Source organism: Anopheles funestus, chromosome 3RL (genome assembly GCF_943734845.2).
Source record: "Anopheles funestus chromosome 3RL, idAnoFuneDA-416_04, whole genome shotgun sequence".
NCBI lineage: Eukaryota > Metazoa > Arthropoda > Insecta > Diptera > Culicidae > Anopheles > Anopheles funestus.
In genome coordinates, this window is record NC_064599.1 from 74,784,657 (window position 1) to 74,808,699 (window position 24,043).

Genomic DNA, 24,043 nt, shown 5'->3' on the forward strand with positions numbered 1-24,043 from the left:
ATGTACCAACGATTACCGATCCGTTGGATACCGGCAGAGGTATGGAGCAAAGTTGGGTCAAAAACGAGGAAAATTTTACGATTTCAAAAACAGGGTATGGAACTTGGTTCCTCGATGAATAAATCACTTTTCACTACGCGAAAACCTCCTTACAATTTAATCGCAATTGTAAAAAAATCAAATTCAGGTCACATTGCATAGTCTCCGAACCACCCTGTACGAAAAATTGACACGCAGATGAGTGACCGTGAGTGGGGGTGGTCCTTATTTCAGACTTTAGCCCAAAAAATTGCGATTTTATGGTGAAATTTCAATAATTTTCAAAACACACTTGTTCCGAACATAAATTTAGAGCGTTTTGATCTAAATAAAGTGCACTTCTGAACCGCTGCTGTAAAGCTGTCAAATAGGTCGATGGCGATGAGACCACTGCCTACCATATGTTTATGACATTCAGCAAGACGTTCCGCGAATCGACTCGCTGAAAAGGTCTTTCAACAGCGCTCATTATGTCACAACTGTTCGGACGTGCGTGGTGTCGTCTTCTCATCGGGGTTCGATTATGCTAAAGATGCAGTAATCGAAGTGTATGTTTCGCGTCTAGTATTAGTGTTATTGTTTAAGTTTTATATTGAATTATTGCGCTAATAAAGCGTTGCAAACAACAGCCCCGAAAGCCCATCATTTGATGTTTGTTTGTTGTTCCATGGGTGTAGCCGTGCTTGTGTGCATTTGTGCGTAATAACATTGCTATTGCCGTCTGTGCACTTCCTTGTTGTTCAGAGGAAAAATATTGTGTTGTGTTTCTTTTTTCCTTCCTTTGCTTCATTTCTGGTGACTGTCTGATAACGATTGATGATTTGTCTCGCTATCTGGGTAGGTGGGTTCGTCGTGAAACCCGCTAGTGAATGCGGTCGTATGACGCACCTTTTCTTTGTGCGTATACGGTAAAACGTGAAAAAAATAGCCCATCGCTTCCTTTCCCAACCTACGCGACCGTCGCGAGAGCAAACGTTCCGCCTGCCGTAGGAATGTGTTAGTTTTAGGTCTTCGTTTAGTCCCGTGTTGTGTTGTGTACGGAGGGAAAGGAAAAGAGAGCAAGCGGGCAAGAAGCAAGAAAATGGTGTTGTGAAGAATGAAAATAAAAGCCAATTTTTCTGTGTTCAATAATTTCTGGTGCTATTTTTAAGTCCCACATCCCACACGGATAGAGTAGTGAATCCGTTTTGATCGTGTATCATTCTGTTTCACAGGAAAGTGTGCCCGTGTGTCCGCACTAGCATCCCTGCTGAGAAGATCGGCTTATAATAGCAAAACAGCACAACCGTAAGAAGAAGAAAAGTGTTTACACGTGCCCAACGTTCGTCACCGCGAGAAGAGGTCACCTCAGCAAAAAAAAGGAAATAATTAAGGTGTCCTCCACTCGTCGTTCGCTGTTCTCGTTGTGCGGTGCCCTTGTCTGTTTGCTGTTCATCCCTTCGCAGCATCAGAAAAGCAAGCGTTGTGAAAATTACACCGCTGTTTGTGTTTGTTGTGTATGTGTGCGAAAAAGAAAAATTACGCACACAGCATCGCATTGTTGCGGTCGCAGCTAGCAAATTACTAAAATTGTTAAACAAATTAAAGTATCAAAGTGAACACGGAATATCATCATCACCATGGCTACGTCCAACAAGGAGATGGAAGAGACGGAAGATAACACTGAACTCGATCCAAGGATCCAGGTAAGAACAACCACAATGTTTGCACGTGCTCTGCTGATCATTCTTCCCACTCCTGTGACGTCTTTAAACGTCAAAAAAAACAAAACAAACCTACCCCAAAGTACTGTTTGCGGGAGGGAAATTTTACCCTATTACACTCATCTTGAGCAGTTACAAGAAGTGGTTAAATTATGTCACTCAACAGGGAATGTAAGGACTTTACCAGCACTTGAAATTCTTAATTGTTAAGTGAAAATATCACCCAAGTAGACGTTTGTTGTTGTTCTGAGTGGGGGTTGATGATGGTTGGGATTTTAACTTTCTACCCGCCCCCACCACAGAGCAGCACGACTAGCAACAAGACGTTTGTTGTGCGATAAGATAATCGGCTGCCTGATAAAATTAATGTCTTTGAGCCAGACGCATCAATCAAACAGGTGAGCGACTATCGGCGCTGTTTGACGTACACGCAGGGTGTTATCCCGACTGGGTTTTTTTGCACTCGCTGATCCGGTTGAGAAGATTATTTTTAATCAAAAGAAAGTAAAAAAAAGTGAGGATTTCAAATGTGCAATGGAAATGTAATAAAAATTTCCAAAATTTCTACTTCAAACAAATGAAGTAAAAATAACGTTTTAATAGTATTAGAAAAAATAATCATAAGGCAGCTAAATTTACTGTTTAAATTTGTTTAAGAGAACAATCACATTATTATCTGCGTAATTTGTTTGCGCTATTAAAGTGGAGCGCCGATTATCCGGGTACCTTTTATCCGGTTGTTTCATTATCCGTGCAGCTTCTGAAATGACAGCTTCATATCATCTTCGGCCATGTTTTTTTTAATGCATGAGATCTGAGATGCGTTTATACTCGTGCGTACTTTCCAAGGAACAGGATGTACACACATGTGTACACTGTGTAGAAGAGTAATAGATATCTGAAAAAAAGACTATTGTTGATACTATATTTTCATTGGCTCAGACTTGAGAGAAGGTTCCGGATGTAACTCTACTTCGGTATTGAAACTGCGGAAATTGAACGATTGTATAAACTAAGGATCGGAAGGAGCTTCAAAAACTATCTCGTTTGGAACATGTAGGGGAGGAAGGCTTTAACGACCTTACAGGTCACGCCATTTCTGGCTTACTAGACGTATTTTTACCATGTAACCGGATGGTCTGTCCTTGCTACGGAGGAACGGTCCGGATGAGATTTGAACCCGGTCCTGCCGTGTGGACCGGCGCCGTTTATCACATACACTACCGAGCTGCCCCTGTGGATACTAATAGATTCTAATTATCCTGGATACGAATTCCAAAGCGACACAGGTATTATTATAGAAACAAGATGCAATACGGACGATGAATCTACTTCAGAATCAGAAGATGAGTGACTGAAAACCTCTATAGATTTCAACTCTGCAAAATCGTATGCTGATGAGTTGTTAGAATTCATGGCCAGAAAGGACAACTAAAACGGACGAAAAATAAGAGCAAATTTTAAAATGTATTATATAAACGTATACCTGTCAACTAAACCTTGTAAACCTTTTATCCGTGTTGTTCGATGTTGTTGTTGGCCACCATTGAGTCCCAACATGCCCGGATAATCGGCGCTCCACTATATTACATTTCTGACATGTTGACGTATTGCTATTTACTCATCTTCTTATTAATCTTCAATTTTCAAAGCTTCCCAACCAACACCGTCAGACAACAAATGTCGACAAAGTAATGAAGTTTACATTCACCCACATTCGCGGTACATGTGACAGTTGCTTAATGTCAATATTGGGTTTTTCCCATGTGACAATTGACAGCATAAAATTCTGTCAAAAAAGCTGGCAAAATTGACAGGATCGCATTTTGCATCGGATGGAATAAAAAGACGACTCACGACAGTGAGGCGAGCTACCGATTGATGAGTGAGTGGAGTGAGATCGTGAAAATGTGAGAAAGGAGGCAAGTGAAAAAAACAAGGTGAGTAGGAGAATTTTAAATAAAAATGTAACGGAAAAAATTGGTACTTCTTCTTGGTATTTTCTTTATCTTGATTTCTCCGGCAATTTTTCTATGCTATTTTATTATTCGCCATCTTTGTATGCCATCATCGTGTTTTCTTCGGCTGTGTGCTTCGTCTTTCTTCGGCAGCGCTGTACAATCCTTCGTAATTGCAGGTGGTGTGGGGGGTGGTAGCTGTAAGCAGAGAGAAGAACACATATATTTTATTTTTCTTAGGAAATGTTACTTACCTTTTTCGCTATTCGAACCCGTGACCGTGTGTTGGAGAACAATTCAGCGTTTGTATACGACTACTCGGGCGCGTTATTCGTATGCAGTATTGAGCGGAATAAAAGCAGTAACGACGCAAATGACTTAATTCGCAATGGCGGAACATTTTTTGAATTAAATTTTTTGTTGATGATGATGATTACAAGAAGAATGTGGGTATTTTCCTGGGTTATTTAAAATTATTATTTTGTTTAAGTGCGTTTATGTATCTATGAGAATGTATGTGTGTGTATGTATGTGTATATGTGTGTGTATGTATATATATGTGTGTACAAGGAGTTTTAAATCTTCGAAAGATACCCGCTATGGGAGAAATGGGATTTCTATCCAGTATAACAGATCCTTCCACGGAATCACCTTGCGGTGCAGGACGTGGAAAAGTAATGGGTTTGTGGGTGTTTCGTGCGTGTGCTTGCGTGCGTAGGTGTTATTTGCTGCAATTTTATTAATTTCCTTTTTTTAATTTTAGTAAAAATGAATTCAAGTCAACGGATCGCTAAGCGCCAACGAGTCTAAGAGGTTGCGGAATCATCCCATGCCGAGATGGTAAAATGAAATGCGAATCAGAGGATGTGATGACACTGTTACGGCAAATTCTGATTAATCAGAACACAATGATAGAGGAATTACGTGAGCAAAGGGTGGAAAATTTTGGCGCTCAAGGGCAACCAAGAGAGAGGAAAGGAAACTATTTTTAAAAAAATCCAGTGTCGTTTGTGTACGTACAGCGGTTCAAAAGAATCCACCAGAAAGATTCAAAATATCAGGCATTAAAGAAGATTTTAAGGAGTTAGACCAAAAATTAACTATAGATATAGATTTTAATACGAAAAACAGAATGAACGATACAAGTGACTTGATCTTCTGCCCAGAGTTTTTTGTATGCTGTAGCTGGAAAGACGGTCCGTCCTCTAACCCAATGATTCCTTTAGCTGCATTTACAAACCTTTTAGGATTTTTCCGATCCGTAGGCATTAATTCTTTCACTCAGGCCACGGAAAAAGACTTGGAGGATTGTTTTAAATTAAAATTGCGCTATGGAAAAGATCGCCTTAATTTAAAAAAAAGCTAAAAGTGCTTCCCTATAGGTTTATAAATGTAGCTAAAAGAATTGGTGGTAAGAAAAAAAGAATAACGAATCATCACATTTCTACAATTTGCAAACAACTCTAGGGTAAGAAATAAATTCACCTGCCTCGTGTGTTCTGTTTTCTATTCATGGCTTTTGCCAAGTTTTCATTCAACACTCAAGTAGAGTTAAGGTTGATCAGTTTCTTTATTTCCATTATTGTTTTTGTTGTTGTTATTGTAATGTAATAAGTTCTAGTTAGTTGTAATTAATGTATTAAATCAGAATAGCGGTTTATAAGCACCATACAATACTGTAAATAAATCATATAAACTAGGTTAAAACTAAAATTTAACATTGAGAAAGAGTATTTAATTCTGCATCTGGATTACCGGATTGCCTACCTTATACCGGGTCTACTCGGTTGCTTACAATCTATATATAAATTATTTAACCTTTTATCATCTTTCTTTTCTGTTTTAACATATCGTTCTGTTTTAACATAATCTGTTAAAGTATGTACCAAAGGAGTAAAATACAATTTGGATTAGCACTGTCTTAATTGCAATCATTTTATACTTCAGGTTATGTATAACTACAGTTCTAAGTGAAGTGGAAATGTCCTTTTCATATCCTACAAAATTTAAACCTATATCTGATCTACAGGGAGTTGCAAAGCTTGAACGCCTCTTATCAAAGGATACCCGTTAATGGGCCAAACCTGCGTAAATCTTCCTATACATGAATTAAAACGTTAGTGACTAGATGATTGCCGCTATAAACTACACTATAATCCTCGACAAATTTCCTTAACCTTTGTTTCAATGACCAAAAATACACCCTAATTTTTATTACCACCTACCTGGATATATCATGTATTTTGTACGACTATTTGGCCTTTTCTGCGTTGAAATGTATGAATATATTCGTTTTTAGCTGTGGTGTTGACTTCCAATTTTCAATAAAAAGGTATTAAATTATATACCTTTATTTTATTAAAACAAAACTTCTGTACCAAACATTTTATTAGAATTAGTGGGTACAAATCGAATATCGAATTAAAAGTACATTTAAATTTTTTTGAAAAAATCTGGTTTTTGCCTATATAATAGAAAACATGTTTTTTCAGAAATTCCTAAAGTTTCAAGCCGATAGCTTCATTAGATTAAAAAATATTTATATTTAATTGAGCAAACCGTACCCGGGTTTGTGGGTTCGTTGAAATGAATGTTAATAATGTTCGTGCGTACTCCCTTAAACGCTAAAGGCGATAATAGCTGATAGTAGCTGACAATAATAGCTGACGATAAAAACTGAAGGCGATGAAGACGATAAAAAGTTATGCTTAAAAGCTGAAGATGATAATAAAGCTACAGCGTCATACAATAATTTAAAATACCTCTAACTATTCTATCTTGTAAAACTACCATTCCTCCATAAAGTAAAAAAACCAACAAATTCGGACGCTTTCCAAAAGTGTAAAGAATTAAGAGACCTAAATTTTCTGTGCATTTTCGTGGGCAAATGTATACTTATGAGCTCTTCTAAAATTGCATCCCGTTCATCATATTGACTAATTTTTTTAAGGGAGAAAGATCACCTTCGGCCCCTACTGTCCTCATTGTCGTTCTTACTCATATCCTTTACAATATCATATATTTTTTAAATCTGTTAAAGGTGTTTCGTCTTTCTAATGGCATTTTGCGCTACATGGTTCACTCCGGAAATCTGCATCGGTTCGTACATCTCCTGTCTTCAAATATAACTTTTCTTGGTTATTTTTTAAGGAAGTTCCGTATCCTTTTCATCCGAGAACACCGCTGTAGTAGAAAATCTCTGAAAAAAAGAAAAATGTCCGCACTCTACACTTGTACAATTTTGAATACTTACGTTTAATAAAATCACGTGTTGGTTAATCGGCAATTAATACTCTCACAGAGATTGGTACACGTTTTCCATTAATATTAATTTTGTTGTCCTGTAGGCTATTAAACTCCGTTACTAATGGCCTTAGGCATATTTGGTTTGATATTTTATCTTAGATTTCCTATAATAATCGCAACGATTGGCTTCCTCAATCTAGATGCAATTAAAATGTTGAAAAACGTTAGCTCATTCCCTCACTAGCGCGAGTTGTTCGCACACACCGAAAAAGTGAACACACAAGGCGATCTCACCATACAGCACAAGTGTGAGCAAAGTCGGGTGCCGATGCAAAATCCGATCTCACCATACAGCACAAGTGTGAGCAAAGTCGGATGCCGATTGATGCCGATGCGAAATCCGATCTCAGTACTGTGTGGTAAGGCAGCTCATCAAATGAGCGAGAGGCATGAAATCGTCTCATGAGAACATTCGGCGGTTAGCCGTTTGCTCACCATACAAACAGCAGCGCCTCACTATTGTGATGAGAAACGAAACGCTCGTTCACTATGGAAGTGGTAGCCCCTGGTAACGTCTCAGTATGGAAACCTTCTGCTGTCACTGCGCTCGCCATAGTGAGATGCTGTCTCATTGTCACATGGGTTGCTTCATTTTACAATCATTAATCCGCCACTGTGTGCGTGTGGGAGTGTGTGTGTGTGGGCACATTAAAATTGAATTAAATCAATTAAAAAAATAAATTTCCGTCTTAAAATGGTTTGCTTTGTTTTTTCAGAGTTAAACAATGATCGGTTACGTTGTCATGCGGTGATGACTCATTGTTTACTTCAACATGATCTAGCCATACTACAAAATGGATACCAAAAATTCGCTTCACTCTGTGAGGCGTGAAAAAATGTAAAAAAACCCCAATAGTGGTTTCGCCAAGGTTTGCAAGCATTGTGTTGCAAAATATTTCTTTTTCGTGATACATTTTTCAATTTGTTGGGGTTTTTTTATATTTTCCAGACGAAGTTTGTTATCTTACGTACGTACGATCAGAGAGATGTTATCGTTGTCTGGTGTCTTTTTTCTTAATTTGTACACAAATGGTAAATAGTAATGATGATGATGATGATGCTGGCGATGGTCCCGTTACAAGCAAATGGTACACCTGGTAAAACCCATCAGCAAAAAGGGCAAACTTGCAGTGTTCTTGTCATCCATCTCCACGTACCGACGGCGAAGCGGCATTGAAGAAAACGGTTCCGAGCAAAAGACCAACCAACCGGTTCGGTCATGATCATCTGGAGCTTTTGGGGTTTGCAAAGGGTTAAACCGAAGAACAAGAAGAAGCAGCAATAAAAACAACGTGGCCATAAAAACACTGTCCCTCCACCGGTGCTGGCTAGTATTTCTAGTGGAAACACACACCACCTATGGCGTTTTCTTTTTTTCTTCATTTTAAAATAAAAGAAAGGAACGTGCAAGATTCCCTTACATGTCTCTCACGCCTTTCGAGGGAAGTCTCACCCTTCGGGCTAATGGAGGGGGCGAAAGAAGAAGCTTCGTAAGCTGGTGTTCTGGCCCCATCCAAGCGAGAACCGGTTTTCAGTGAAGCATGTTGTTTTGGGCTTTGTGTAGTGACGGTCATCTCTTCACAACAATGATCAATCTACCAGCAGGAATGTATCTCGAACGCACGACACCGGGTTAGGCCACTCTCCTTTGCCATCGCTGCTTTCAAGCATAAACTTGCACATGTTTTGCTGTTGAAATTTCTCCCTCCCCGAACAAAAAAAAAAATACCTAAAGGCCACTGGAAGCTTTTTTGCCGCTCTTTGCCGATTTTTTTTTGGGGTTTCTTCATACAATATTGGATGCGCCGAACGCTGAAGATGAGCCTCGCGTCAGACAATGCCATGGGAACGCGTTGGCAGCAAATGACGCCGCGGCTGCTAATAATAAATGACGCGAGCGCGCCCGCGCCCGACAGCTCCGACCACCGACTTGTTCATCACAATGTGTGTTTTTGGTGCTGCGCAGCAAAACACCTTCAACGCCGTAGTTGCCGTCCACGCTCGGAATGGCCATTACCATTACCTGTTGCCTGTATCTGCGTAAAAGCATCTAATCAAATGTGAATGGGCGTTTTTGGGGGGGCGTGGAAGGGAGGGGATACATGTGTTGGAACGGATGTGATCCGGCCCGTCTGTGTTCTCATGCTGCGGGTTTTGCATTAATGGATACAATTGGAAAATTTCGGTGTCTATCCTATCCGGGCCATTCACAAATGAAATGACTATTTATGAGAGTTACTTGTTTGCTGAATGAAAACACCCAAAAACGGGAATTGAAACATAAAATATTTGTTAAATTGTGCTTAGAAAGACACTTTTATTTTGAGCGAAACAATATTTAATCTTTATTTTGACATCAATTTCCGAAGCTTACTTCTATGAGGGTTTAAATGTTTATCAAAAAGTTAAACTTATTTTAAATAATATAATTAATAGATAATTATGTAAGTAATAACTACGGACCAATGAAAGATCAATTTCGTTTAATTGTGCCTTCGTGATGAATTTTTAACTACAATTTATTGGTTAGTCTTACATAATACAGTGTGTAACATAAATAAATGGCTGCTTTATTTTTAGAAAATAAAAAAAAGGTAAAAAATAGGAAAATTATGACTAAGCTGAAATGAATATTATATTATTTAAAAAACAATATTTCTTGATTGTTATTTATTTTATTTGATGCACTTGCTCCATTGCTCAGTTCACTAATGAAAAATCGAAACGCAGCAATATATTTTTTTGATTAATTCAATTATTTAATTATTTTAAAGACACTAAAAAGAATGCAAATATATTTTTGAATAATATTTTTAACTAATGGTATTCCCTGGCATGCAATTAGAGCGCTGATTATCCGTGTACCTCTTATCCGGCTGTCTCGTTATCCGTGCAGCTCGGAAGTGACACTTCCGAAGGAGAATTGACATATGAAATGCAAAACCGATGATGACAACAAATAAAAGCTTGAATAGGGAATGATATAATTTAATCAAATTAAAAAAAGAACAGATGTTAAGAAAATTAACATCTAGCTTTATAAAATAAAAAGTCAACCCATTACACACTAAACACTAATATTTACAGTTAAAGTTTAGAATAAATATATTTTCTGATAGTTTCTTGTTTGCTTATTGAAATTTTGTTATTAAAAAATATAAACTACATGTAACGCATTTACAACCATTACCATCAATTGGACCATAGTGCAAAGTAAAGATTTGAACTTTGTATTTACAATCTTTTTACATATCACACTTACCAACACATTGCTTACCTTATCAACTGATACTAGTACCTTTTTTATGTGGTAATTGTTTGACATTAGTCATCCAGCTTGAAGGTGTGCGAATGGAAACCATATCGTGTGACGCTTATCAGTTTATGCAACAAAAAAGAAAAGGAAATAAATAAAAAATCCAAAACAAATACAAAACACACTCTGTACGCTTGTTGTAAAATTTCCACTTGCAGCCACTTAAATACGTTCACGTGTGGTTTTGCAATTTTTTTCCGATAATTCAAAATATCTTTATCTCGAACGAAACAGTTTCGTTTCTTTACTTGAAGTGAGCAGTAACGCATAACGCTCAACAGTGCAATGTCGGCAATGATTGGTGATCCGATTTTAGTGGTAGGTTAATAAGAAAAAATAGAGATACGTGGTTAAATAAATGTATTTTCTAGTGTAATGTGTCTCCAACTTATTATATGTAAAAAAATTGTGTTAATATACCGATCACGCAGCATAACAGCAAAAGTCCTTGTGTTGTCAATCACCGCCATCGTACGATGTGATTGCGTAGTGAAGGACGGGACTTTCGGAAATATCGTGCTAATTAAATTGATTCATCTCAAGTATCTTCACGATCGATCGTGAAAAAGTGAAAATAGTGCACACCGGGGTACACAATCTGTGGGAGGTTTTTTTGTTGGTCAAAATGTAGGTCTCGCCGACGCTATAATCCAATCAGTAATGGCATGAAGCCAAATGTGGGGAACAAAACACCCTTTTGCTATTTTCAGTTTGTGATTTGTCAAATTGAAGCCAATTAAAAGTACTTAAAATAAGCAACAAAAAAACAGTTGACCAAGTTTTGTGCAAACTTTACGCTAATGCTTCGTTTCGTATGCTTTTTTTCTCCACAGATCGAGCTCGAGAATCTCAACACGGCAACGGATGATATTAACAAGCTCGAGATTGAATTAGAGGTAAGTAAAAGAAGGAGATTCATCTTTACGATAACACAATTTTATTCGATAATTAAATGTAATTTGAGTTGAAATAAAACAAATACACTGCTGGAACATTATGCGTTTCTGGTCTGGTCAACTTCAATCGTTTGTTGGCGTGAAGTTGTGTGGCACAAAGTGAAGCGTCAAATGTTGATTTAATGGTCCTCCGCATGACCATTAGGAACAGCACTAGCACCGCTATTTGGGCGTGTGTCTAAAGTTCCAGTAAGTTCGTACCGGGTCAGGTCCTTGGCTGCCGACGCCATTAATTCAGGAGTCAAGGACAGACGGCAAACCGAACTACCGTTGTGTTGGGTGTCCGGCTGTATGACGTACTTTACTATTTTTATCTTCCTTGCTTTTGCGTAAGTGCAATGAAAGGATACTATTTTCCATTTCACTTCCTTTCCTTTCTTAAGGTCGTTATTTACAATTACGAATGTTACACGAGATAAAAGATTACAAATCTTTTTTTTTTGTACTAGATTTAGTATTATAAGACTTTTTAAAAGATGATATAAATGCTTTCTATTTTGTAAAGATAATTTAGTTTAGAAAATTTAGTTTTAAAATTATCATTATATTTTTATGTCTTTGAAGTCACAGTTTTTTTTATAATTCCTGTCCCATTACGTAGTAATTAAATTACGTTTGTGTACACGATAGGCCTTGAGACGTCTTGCAGTCGTACAAAACACACAGACACACAACAGCACACGTGTGATGAGTGTAAAACGGTGCTAATCGAATGCTAATAAGTGAGTAAAAAGGTCTCATCTGATCAGCCCTTTTGTTTACCGCCACACATTCTCACGTCAACTGTAAAGATGCATTACCAATGCCTTTGTCATTATACTTATCCACTGTATCGGTTCTGTACTTACATTGTTACCATTAAATATGGCGACTGGAAAAGATCGTGTTTCAGTATCTCTGTTTGCTTGATGTTGAAATAAGGTAATATAAACACATATCAGTTTACAGTGCGTGTTCATATAGTAATGTCGCTTGAAGCATAAAATTTAAAATAATTAGCAAATTCATTGTTAATAATCAAATGCGAAATATAACGCATGTAACGGTTCAGATTTAACTATAATATTATTGTTTTCTATTTTTTTAATACTAAAATATATTTAATACTAAATTATATAAAATTTATATAACTATGGAACAAAACAAGCCTAAATTCTGGTCGTTTTTCGCATTGTTTGCGAGTTATGTAAAAATACATAAGCACAACCATAAATAACAAGCGTTACATACCGTTACAACGTCAAACTAATGCCGTTTGACTTATTTTTCGATTTGTATGTAATTGACCCCTAACGCTCTAATTCAATTGTATACATTTCATAAATAATTTATCTAAAAAAAATATAATAATAATCAATAAATAAATACTTCTAAAACAAAACGAAATGCACTTTGTGCATCCGTCTTCGTGTGAGAAAAAAAATACAAACGTAAATGCAAAATGACGCATAACTAAACGATCGTTGCACACGTTTTGCTGTTTTTTCTTCTTCTTCGCTTTCGAGATTAAATGTCAGTTACGTGTGCACTTAGTACCGTGGGAAGCTGCTGGAACTGGTCCCAACTGGTCTCCCTCCCTGAGACCTCCCTTTGAGACGCCACGGACACGATCGTACACCGGTATTCCCCGGGTGTTTGCTGCATCATGTGGAAAATGTGGTTTTTGCATCGTCAATAGCAATGGCACATTTAACGATACTATTCTCGATTCTTATCCACTGTCGAACCACCTTCCTTACAAACGACCGTCCTCCTTTTCTGGTGTGTGCTTTTGCAGGTGAGCTGATACACTCTTTCTTCCCACGAATAAGCACTTGTGAATGAGAGTAAAAAAATGGCAACAAAAACCGCATGTCATATGCATTTATGCGCATTTGTTCCGCAACCACGATTAGCATATGCAACTCTCAACTCGTGGTCGTGGATTTTGCTGTTCCCGAAACTTCAGCCTGAATGGTCTGGAATGGAGCGAAATCATCCTCCTTGTTCCATGTCAAGTGGACTGTGGTTAAGCTCCAGAAGGTGCAATTTCCAGGTGAATTGTTGACCATCCAGCCATATGTGGTTTTGTTCGCTCATCCATTTTTTTGTTTTGTGATGGTACTTCCCTTAGTTTGGTATGAATATTTTATACCTTTTTAGGTGCTCCAGTTTCACAAAAACCTAACTCTTGGGAAATTGAGTACACTAGAGTTGATTAAATTTCCTTAATGCATTGGATGTTGGATGTTGGTGACATCCGTCTACATAATTGCATCAATCTGGGTATAGTTTATTCGATTTATTCTATCTTCTATCAGTACAAAGTTGTCCCTTTTTTATGCCATCCTCAAGTTACGCAAGATATCGGAAGAATGATTCAATAATGCGTCAGGAAGGACACACTAACAAGCCCCCTTTTTATAACCAAGCAATAGACGTCTTGGGGGACAGAGTTACGTATGATATTTATATATCCATATCCACCTTTGGACGGATAATGGAAATCGATCGATATATCCGTTTGTCCTTTCTTGCTTTTGCATACCCACACATACCAAACAGGCGAAGTCGGCGGTCAATGAAAAAGGGAGTGACAATCGATTATTGTTGCGTGTTGCAATGCTGTTTATTTATTTTTATGAAATAGCATTGTGGTGTCACCTTGGAATATTTTAGATCTTTTTGTTTAATCATGACAAATCTTAAGTTACCCAAAGTCTATGGAGTTACGAGAATAAATTACAAACTTTACCAAGGCTCAAGGTTTTCTGTAAAATCGAGTATAATGTTTAAACAAAACCAAATAACGTTCAAGGTGCCTGGAATAATGCTTCTTCTTGATGTAACGATATATACTAGGAGTCTTGTGTAGAATTTCTGAGTTCTTGGTAGTTCTTGCTGCGGGAGAACAATTCGGATGGGATTTGCTTCGGCGCCTGTTATGTGAAACCGGTGCCACTACCACATACACAAGTTAAACAACTTACAATTAATACAATGTATGACTGTGATTTCCTTTTCATTGGGAATCCCCAACGGAAATCCCGTTTGTGCAATTCCCTATATTTAACTTTGGCAAATTGACATCATGGAGGCATTTTTGTTCGTCCAAGGTCCTTTACTAGAGACAGTCTTTCAATAGAAGACTTGAATAAAGAGTAGTTTGTCATAACTTTGCCAGCATTTAGGCGCCCCAAAAGATATTGAAGTTGCATATTTTTTACTTTATTTTCTATGCTTAAATAGAAACGATCAAAGTGGGATTTTGTACCAGTGTCGTTGTGTGAATATGGACATCAGCATCACTAAGCCACCGACTCGCTCCCAAGAGTGGCATCCTAAGACAATTTCCTACACGGTATTCCAATTATATTTCAAGCTACACCATAGATAAAATACACACATCGGTTTATTTACATCCGTGAAAGATAAATCTGACATGGCAAGTGTGACTGTAAGATGTATTTTTTTCTGCGTAACTGTATTAAAGTTCCTGCCCCCAACACTGCGTAACTGTAGTTAAGTTCCTCCCTACAAATAACCATAGTTAATTGAAGCATTATGTTTTACTTGTACTACCGTCACTCATTCAGTGAGCCATGTCTCGCGTCATGGTGCCTTAACTACGGCGGGAAAAACATAAAGACCGGAAATAGCTACCAACGGAATGGTTTGCATTTGTTGCAAAAGAAGACCGCGTAAAAATGAAGGGCACAATGGTGCATTTCTTTTGTGCAAATCATAGAATTGCAAAGGTTCCAAGGTGCCGAAGGGCACATTCCGTGTTGATGATTGGGGAAATGAGTTAAACCTGTCTAAAAGGGCTTGTTCAGCTTTTTTTACGAAGAGATCTTGAGGATACAGGAGCAAGTTTTTAATATGAATAATTCGTAGCAAAATATTGTAAAACTCAATTTAAAAAAAATGAAATTTCATTATCTGCATCTGTATCAGTCAACTTTTGGGGTGACATACGACTAGCATGGATAATCTCTCTTTCTCTCACAAAGATACTACTAAATCTGAATGTATCCGCCTTATGCTACCCATGTGTAGGACACAAATTTAATTATCGTTTTATCCTGCCTAAATCTGCTCTACCCCACACCCGGTACAGATGGAGCCATTGTGCTCTATATGATTACTTTCACCAGTATGCTAATACGTTGCCTTGTCGTTCTCTTACCAACAGGAAGCCAACTCCACGTTTCGGATACTGATGAACGAATCGACCCGCCGGCTGAAGCTGTCTTCGAAAAAGCTCGGCAGCTGCATTGAGAAAGCCCGCCCGTACTATGAAGCGCTCGAGAAGGCGAAGGTAGCCCAGCTGGAATGTCAGGCGGCCACGCTAAAGTATCAGCGAGCGAACGAGATCCATGCGGCGGCGAAGGAGACGGTAGCGTTGGCAGAACAGCGCTTCATGAGCAACTCGCACGAATGGCAGTTCGATAATGCCTGGCAGGAGATGTTAAACCACGCTACGATTAAGGTACATATGGGCGAAATATCTTGAGGATTGCTTTCGGCTATTCGGACATTGTAGCGAAACATGTTTTGGATGGTTGTAAACCTTCGTTTATAAATCTTACTTCAGATTGACCTTAGAGAGGAAAATAGTAATATAGTCTCGTTATTATGATCGGTTTTATAGTACGTTAGCTGACCCAATCTATTCGGCTCGGTTTCATTTTTACTGCATGTGCAAGACGCACCTGTCAGGAGCTTTTTCTTCGCCGCACGTTGCTGTTCAATCTGACCTTGTCAATAAACACACCTCTCTCGGTAGTGTTTTGCTGATCGGCGCTACTTTGAGGTGCTTGCGAACAAAAAGTTAAAAGTATCGAAATTAAACCAACGGTCGCGTAGTGTTCAATAAAACGATTCCATTTTAAGATGGTTGGAATTTCTTTCCTTGTTTGAAACGGGACCATCAACCCCCGGTGTGGGGTTGACGTTAAAAACGATTTGCAGACGAGACGTGCCTGTCGTGTTTGATTGCACGGAATATTTGTTAGGCGGTTCGCTAGGACGTGTGGCGAATTTTAAACAATCACTAGAAACCGCAGTATACCGAAGACAAAGAGCATTTTAATTATGTACGTCCAGTAGCAATTGGACGCAATTTTCGTCCTACTCGCGCTTGTTAGGTTCACATAGCAAACGAGCCGAAAATTGTCGCAATAGATTAGCGAACGTTTAGTAATGCTTAACAGAGTAGGATACACAAGTGGGAAAGATATAAGCGTCCAATTTTGTCGGTTATGTTCTGCCATCGGTTGCACCCCGGTACGCTGCAGTGCTAATGAAATCATTTTGCTTTGTGCTTTTAGGTTATGGATGCAGAGAAACAAAAGGCTGAAAGTGGTGCTGAACATCAAAAGAAGGCAAAGGTGTTTGAAGAGGCAGAAAAGAAAGTAAGTACATTGAAGGGATGGCTATTGATAAGCTGTAAAGTAAATATTGTTTTCGTTTTTTTCACGTGGAAATGTTTTGACATTAATCTCGGCCTTAAATGCACATTTTTTCTCTCTATCACGTGTTGGTTGGGTAGAGGTTTATTTATTTTTATTTCTAGGCCATCCACGCTTCCTCGTGTCGTCGCATTTTACTAAACGAAAAGCCCTTACCGCAAAACAAACATTGCACCAATTGCGTCCCGTCCTTGTCGTTAATCTTCGGGTTTTGCCATTGCCGGTGCACAAATTTCGTCAAATGCACTACTCGTAACGTCCGATTTGCTTCACCACACGGTTGTCCGCACGTGAGCCACAAAACGTGCTCTGTTTGGTGGTGATGTTTCATGTTTCGGTCCGGGGAGGAGCGAGAAAGAAAAAAAAACATACTTGCAAGGCAAGCCCGGTGTTGCTTTCCACCGGTGTCTATATCATGCAAGTGTTTCGTTACATGCCTTACGTATGAAAGGCAACGCAACATACGGCCAAAAGTAGATCTTCGCCAAAATGATCGAAACAGATCGATACGCCTTATGCGTGCGATAGACATCTACCATCGATGCATATATTGCTGGCAGATACCATTGCAACCTTCTCGCATTAGCGAGTACGAACGCACGTTCCGTGTGTTTGGGTTTGTTTTTATTCACTGGCCGTGCGGCTTCTTTCACATGGCTTCACACCGTACGTATTTGCAACGCCGGGACACATAACGATGGTCGGGTGTATGCCACCACTAACATTGCCATGTGTACCAAACGCGTTCGCGACCGCATTGGGTTGCTTTCTTTCGCCTTTCGACGGTAATGCATCTGTTCAGATTCCATGGTTTGCGATTCGCGCCCACAACGCCGATAAGCTTCGGCTGTGCAAGAGTGAAAGTGATTTTCGTTAAAATCTCACCCGCCCCACTATCACAACTTAAAATACCGTTGTTCGTACTGGGTTCGATATCTACTTTCCGTTTGTTCACTTTCCATGACCTGACGGGTATGTGCGTCTTCCGGGTTTTTGGTACCGAGACGTCTTAACAACGCTAAATTGAAAGGGCACGAACTTTGGTAGTTCGATAGACTTTTAATCATTGTGGAGGTAGATGCGTTATTAAATCTTTCTGTTTCGTACACTCATTCAGAGAAAAAAGCTGTTTTATGGTGGTTTGTTTTCGAACGATTTATGGAAGAGATGAATAAAGATGAGTGGAAAATGACGAAAATGGCACTAGAATGCCTAAAACAATTGTGGATAAATAGTAGTCATGATTGGAGCTTACATTTTTGCTTTACTTTGTTGCGACATGATGAAATCCATAAAATTATACATTTGTTATAAATGTTATTCATTAATCGTGAATCATTGTATGTTGTGATAGTGTTTTGCACACAAATTGTTAGTCTATTATATAAATGTTAATCTGTTCTTTCTTTTGTTATGTTTTCTTGTTTCATTTTTATGATTTATTTAATGGCAATCATAAAATTATATAATTGTTCTGAATTCTTCTTTAATAGTGTCATTAACATGTGTTGTTCTATTTTTACAGAGAGGTACATTGTTAGACTTTTATTTTCACTATTTAAAACAAATCTGTCTTTTCTTTTGCTTTCGTTCTTTTCATTAATTTATGATTGATTTGTTTCACATCGAAATTTTCTTTTCTTACACATTTATAATGTATTAGTATATGACGTGATTTTACTAGTTCGTGTCTTTCGATGTATTACGCCTGAAAGTATGGAATAAGTATGTTTATAGCACAACTGTTAATAATCTACGGAATATTTTGAGACTTTATTGTACACTATTTTTTAGTCAGTATCATTTTTTCCCGCACTGCATGGTATCGGTTCAACTGAGTGAAGTTTTTAATTGTGAAATTGTTTCCAAAAAACGGGTTTTTGGAACGACGCCAAGTAACGCCGAGTAACGTGATAACCTGCTCGTTATCAGCTGAGTTGCGTTGCTGTGACAGGTTCGAAATTAACTATATTTTTCTTTCGTTTTTTATGAACAAGTCGGTATATCCATTTTTCCCTATATGACATGTTACAACAATTCATGAAAAGCAGCACATGTAGCCACGCATAAGGGGGAAGTCCAAGTTTTGTAATTAAAAATTCCCCAATGCAAATGTAAAAACACAGCGTTTCAACTATAATCGTTTGCAGTCGATTGGTGGTGCGATTTACATCAACCCGATGGGGAGCTTGGAAAGAAACAGACCAGATAGATAGTGTGAAGGGTCGTGTGTCACGGTTGAAGTACCTTACGTACTATAGCACCACTACTATGCCATCATCCCGCATGTGAGCTAGTTTGATGCGTCGTACGCCTTTTTTTCTTTCTCTCTTTTTGCACTAAAATAGATGGCATTATACATTCAAATCAATTCAATTCTAACTATGGTAACTTATGCGTCTTAGTTTACGGAAGCCGGCTCCCTTCGCTCTCCCTTCCCATCCTACCCGGAACACAATGGTTCGAGCGGATGAAGTAATTATGCTTAGGAAACGAGATGGCGTTCCATCTCGCTGCGTTTACGATGCATTCAGTGACCGTTACAAATTGAAATAATTATTTTCTAAATTTAAAAATGCTGTAATGGAATGCGCTTGTAGAAATGCTTTTTGATTGTGTAAGTAGGTCTTACTTATTTTATGATAATGCGTTCATTAATGGACGCTTTTCTGTCGTGTTAATATTTCTACCACGATCGCTATTCTAATTGTTTTGGGTAAAGTTTTCTTTCGTTTAACTTTTAAAATAACTGTACAATCTTTTGCTTTCCACACACACAGTCAAGAGGCACAAAATGATACCATTTCCATCCAAATAAGTTTGTGTGCTATTTCTACCAACCAGTAGCAACAATTCGTACTGACTGGTGTTCCTCTCAAAATGGCTTGTTGTTGTTGACTGTTAACGGAAAATAGTCTATTTTGCCTGTAATTTTCATCCCCGTTCGGTGCGCTACCGTGCGAAGACCATCTTCCGGGAGGTAATGTGATGGAAACTGGTAATTGGGCCGGAAAAACCTTACTGTACTTTCTTCCTTCTTTTGACGCGATGTTAAGAGCGTGGAGACAAACCTGTGAACCCGCCTGGGGCACTGTCGTTTGTTGTGCAACTGCAAAAGTGCAAGGAAAGTACACTTGGACGACGGTAGCACCACAAACTGGCGTCGCAATTTGAAGCAATGGTCGCAACAATTTTAAACCTTCAAACAAATGGGAAAAATGTTCCCTCATACCATGGTAAACATCTTCCACCGTCGAAAGCATTCATCGGTGAAGAAAGAATCTCAAAATGAGGGGCAAAAAATCGGAAAGTTTGCTAAATAATGACGTTGCCTATAACACACTGCCACGACAATGGAAGTGGATGCCCGTGTAATTTGGTGTTTTGGTAGCCCTAACGGTGACGGTGGTTATCGAAATGTGTTACCAAACATTGGAGTGGGATCCGTTTTGGGTGGACGGAAAGCCGGAACATCGATCACACAATAGCGCCACACAAGCCGGTTCCGGTGGAAAGGAAAAATAAAGACCTTGTGTTTCTATCGTGTGTATGCGTGTGCGGTAAGCGGTGAAAATCAAATTTTCTTCCATTGTTGAGACGTGTCCGGAGGTGTAGGTCTTAGGGGAGGGTTGGTGAGCAACAGTTATGTAACGTGATTTTAAAGGGCCTTTCGGAAGCCTCGTTTCCAACTACAAAACCACTGTTTGTGTCCATAGGAATGGAGAAAAACTGTCACTATTATTCAATTTATTTTGTCAACGAGTGTGTAATATTTACCAAGGAGTATCTGAACAGCTCACAGTGGACGATTAAACTACAAATAAATTTGGAGCAATCCATGCTCCATATTCATAGTTCCATCATAGCTTATTAAAAGACTTTACTATGCTCAATTGAGGTGGCTCGGTGGTGCACGTGTTAAACGGTGCCGGTCCACACGGCAGGACCGGGTTCAAATCCCATCCGAAACGTTCCCCCGTAGCAAGGACTTACTATCCGGCTACGTGGTAAAATAAGTCTAGTAAGCCAGAAATGCCCGGCGTAAACTGTAAAGGTCGTAAGAGACCAAGAAGAAGAAGAAGACTATGTGCTCAATCGTCCGGTGTCATTCTAGAGTGACATTATTATATTAATTATTTATAAAGATGATATAGTCTGCTGCTCGTTTTAAAACATATGAAAAATTGAATAATAAAGCTTATGTTAATAACACCTTTCTTTCTCTATTTTTCAAGGTACAACAACTAGAGGAACGCTACCGAAGAAGTATACAAAAGTCGCGCCCTTACTTCGACGAGAAGCAACTCTGCCAGGAACAGCTGGAAGCACAGAAGGGTCGCATACAGCAGCTCGAACAACAAATCCAAGCGGCCAAGAGCGCCTACAGTACGGCACTCCGGAATTTGGAAAAGATTAGCGAAGAAATCCACGAACAGCGTGGTGATCTTAGCCAGGCCGCACCATCCGGTCCCCGGGAGCCAGGTGTCGGGGCAGAGCTAGCCAACATTTTGCCCACCACAACCAAGCCCGCACCGTGCAAGGATCGTTTCCCGTACAGCAGCACCATGCCGGACATATCGAGCGAGCTGGACAAGTGTGAGATCCGTTCGGTTGGCAGTGCGTCGGTCGCTACCAGTTCGGCCGTAAGCGAAAAGGATCCATCGGAAGAGGACGATTACTCCGGCATAACGCTACACGACGATGAAGACCCGTCTTCGGCTGTGCACGATGACGATCTGCATCTGGAGCTGTTGCGGCAGAAGGTGCGCACGTTGGCGGTACGGCCGGTCGAGGGTGGTGACGGTCAGCAACAGGAGCAGGACGTGTGGGAACACGAGCTAAATGCCACGGTCGACAAGCTGGACCATCTGATGATGTTGCGTGAGTGTTCGCGTAGCAGCACCTTGAGCGGATCGGGTGTCACCGGTGCGGGTTCTGCGTCCGCTGAGAACTGCGCCACGTTCCGTAGTCTACCAAGTACACCGAAACACCAGCAGCAGCAGCAGCAGCAATACCAGCATTACCACCATCTTCACCCGCAACAACAACAGCCGTCGATTGGACGCGGTGTATCCCTTTCACCGGTAGATTCACCCGCACACGAACAGCACACGATCAAAATGTTCAAAAAGCTCGATCCCCTACCATTGGCCAACGTTTCAATGTACGCGCTTCCAACGTATCTTAGTGCGGCCACGAATGGTAGTCATCAGAACGGGAACAGTCTGCTCACTCCAATCTCTGCCACCTCGCCGGGCGATAGTATGTGCGACCAGAGCGAGGCTGGACTGAGCACGAAGCTAAAGCGTAAGATGTCCATGTAAATTCCTTGCCCTGAGTGAGTGGTTGATTGGTGTGGACTAGCAATAGTATTAGGTTGTAGCGTTTAGTCTTATTAAGACCGGGGGAGGCCATACCGTGGCCTTTCGCTTTTCTTCCCTCCATGATGGGGTGCAGTTCGATTAGATTTTATTTCTATTCTTTTCATTTATCATTTAAAGTTCGGCATAGTATTAAGTACAGAGAACATATATATATGATGAAAAAGAAGGAATAAACCGATCTAACGATTTACCTAGAAAGCGAGCTTGAGCTATGTCTCCTGCTTATATGTTAGAGTTATAAAGATTTAGTAGAAGAAGAAAGGTAGATGCTAAAGTTTTAACGTTTTAAAATGATTCACCGGAACAGAAGTAATAGAGGATATAAATGCATAGTAAGCAAGCGAAACGTAACCGCGTACCGATCGGATCTTCCTTCCCCGAGATAGCACCTAGATATGTTATGAAATTCGCGTTTTAAAACAGGTACAGCAGAAAAGAAAATGGGTGCAAAAAAAACAACAGAACAAAACAAAATGAACAACACCGTTCGGCTTGATGTGTCTTGGTCAAAGTGAGTGTGGCAGGGAAAATATTCTTAATGGTGTCAACAAAATGATTTCTCGTAATGAACCAACATTTGGAAAATGTCAAATTTTATTTACCATAATCCTTGCGTTTTGCTAGAAAAATGTTCCAAACACAAAACAAAATTAAGACATTTCATTTAATTAAGTTGGATCATTTTTTGTTTCTTTCTGTACTCATTTCCCTTTGGCCAGGATGTAGACAAACATCCTTTAAGAGGTGTTTATTGTTATAAACACGTAAAATTGTGTAAAAGAACAAACATATGCATACATTATATTACATACAACACACACACACACACTGTGATTAGAAGAATGCCGGTACAGATTAGTGAAGCGAACGGAATAGCAAAATCAATTAAGGAAGTTATACATAACACACGTTTATTCGGAGCACTGTAGCAGCTAGACAAAAGACACGTTTAATTTACCGTGGTTTAAAATCCCTCCTGGCTAGGGTTCATGATACGTGTGAGGGATGCATTTGAAGTTTTGCTTACTGATGGTAGTAATGGAAATTGATCGTCTCTTTTGTACATCTGTAGACAAGTTTGTTGTGCACAATCACCTCGTGTTGTATAATTTATTAAAATGTTTTTATCCTTTTTTATCCCAATACACTTATCGGAAGATGCATTTAATATTGTGCATTTTGTTGATGTTTCAATTTTAAACATTGTTTAATAATGATAATAATACTAATAATAATAATAGTAATAATAGCATTCTACCCTTTTTGAAATGGGACATACTACCGGACAAAGTAAACTAACAATGCATCCCTCTCCATCAAGCATCAGTCGGGTTTTTCTTTCTTTCGTGTTTTGCTATTCTCGAGCACTTATTGCAAATCTATAGGCGTTATCAAGTGGATTAATAGCCCGCAAATAAGCAAGGCAACTACAAGCAACTACACCTAGCCAGACAGATTGTGGACCCCGGTACTACAGTGCGCTCCAGCCGCAAAACAATGGATGATCATTTTAAGCTATTATAGTTAGAGTTTAGCGTACGAAAAGCGAAAGAGCGTCTTAAACAGTAGAAAAAAGTGCGCGCGTGATTACTAAAAACCTCTAAAATTTAACAAACTATTCAGTTCTCTCCCCTCTACTGCATAAGTAAGATAACGGAGCGAAGATCTGTTATGGAAGAAAAGGAATAAAAAATCAAAACAAAACAAATACGTGCAACGTGCAACTGTTTCGTTCGAACTGAGCGTATGGAGCATAATGATGGCAGCTGTATAAGACCCTATAGATGAAGACATCAGCTTTCCGTTGGTTTACGGATTGGTAAGTACTCTGATATAACAGTAGTGTTTGTTTTGTACTATTTTTTCGATTGTATGAACGAATGGAAAGAGATGAAGAGCGCTTATCACTTTATATGACTCACTTACTC

General features: G+C 39.1%; 1 protein-coding gene across 3 annotated transcripts; it reads left to right on the forward strand.

Moving 5' to 3' along the window:
* Window positions 1-470: 470 nt before the first annotated feature.
* Window positions 471-23,823, forward strand: LOC125767026 (SH3 domain-binding protein 5 homolog). Of its 3 annotated transcripts, none has more exons than XM_049433250.1 (6): window positions 471-587; window positions 1,254-1,724; window positions 11,156-11,218; window positions 15,453-15,749; window positions 16,591-16,674; window positions 20,967-23,823. In XM_049433250.1, the coding sequence occupies exons 2-6, from the start codon at window positions 1,659-1,661 to the stop codon at window positions 22,053-22,055; spliced, it is 1,599 nt and encodes a 532-aa protein (XP_049289207.1). In that variant the 5' UTR covers window positions 471-587; window positions 1,254-1,658; the 3' UTR covers window positions 22,056-23,823. The 3 variants fall into 3 exon arrangements, with proteins under 3 accessions (XP_049289207.1, XP_049289208.1, XP_049289209.1); XM_049433251.1 differs by lacking the exon at window positions 471-587 and adding an exon at window positions 594-876; XM_049433252.1 differs by lacking the exons at window positions 471-587; window positions 1,254-1,724 and adding an exon at window positions 10,312-10,640.
* Window positions 23,824-24,043: the final 220 nt, after the last annotated feature.

Bases quoted from the DNA above. Each gene is read 5' to 3' on its own strand.
- LOC125767026 (XM_049433250.1), top strand. From the start codon at position 1,659: ATGGCTACGTCCAACAAGGAGATGGAAGAGACGGAAGATAACACTGAA. The intron at 11,219-15,452 runs GTAAGTAAAAGA...TCTTACCAACAG, and splicing joins AGCTCGAGATTGAATTAGAG to GAAGCCAACTCCACGTTTCG. The intron at 16,675-20,966 runs GTAAGTACATTG...CTATTTTTCAAG, and splicing joins TTGAAGAGGCAGAAAAGAAA to GTACAACAACTAGAGGAACG.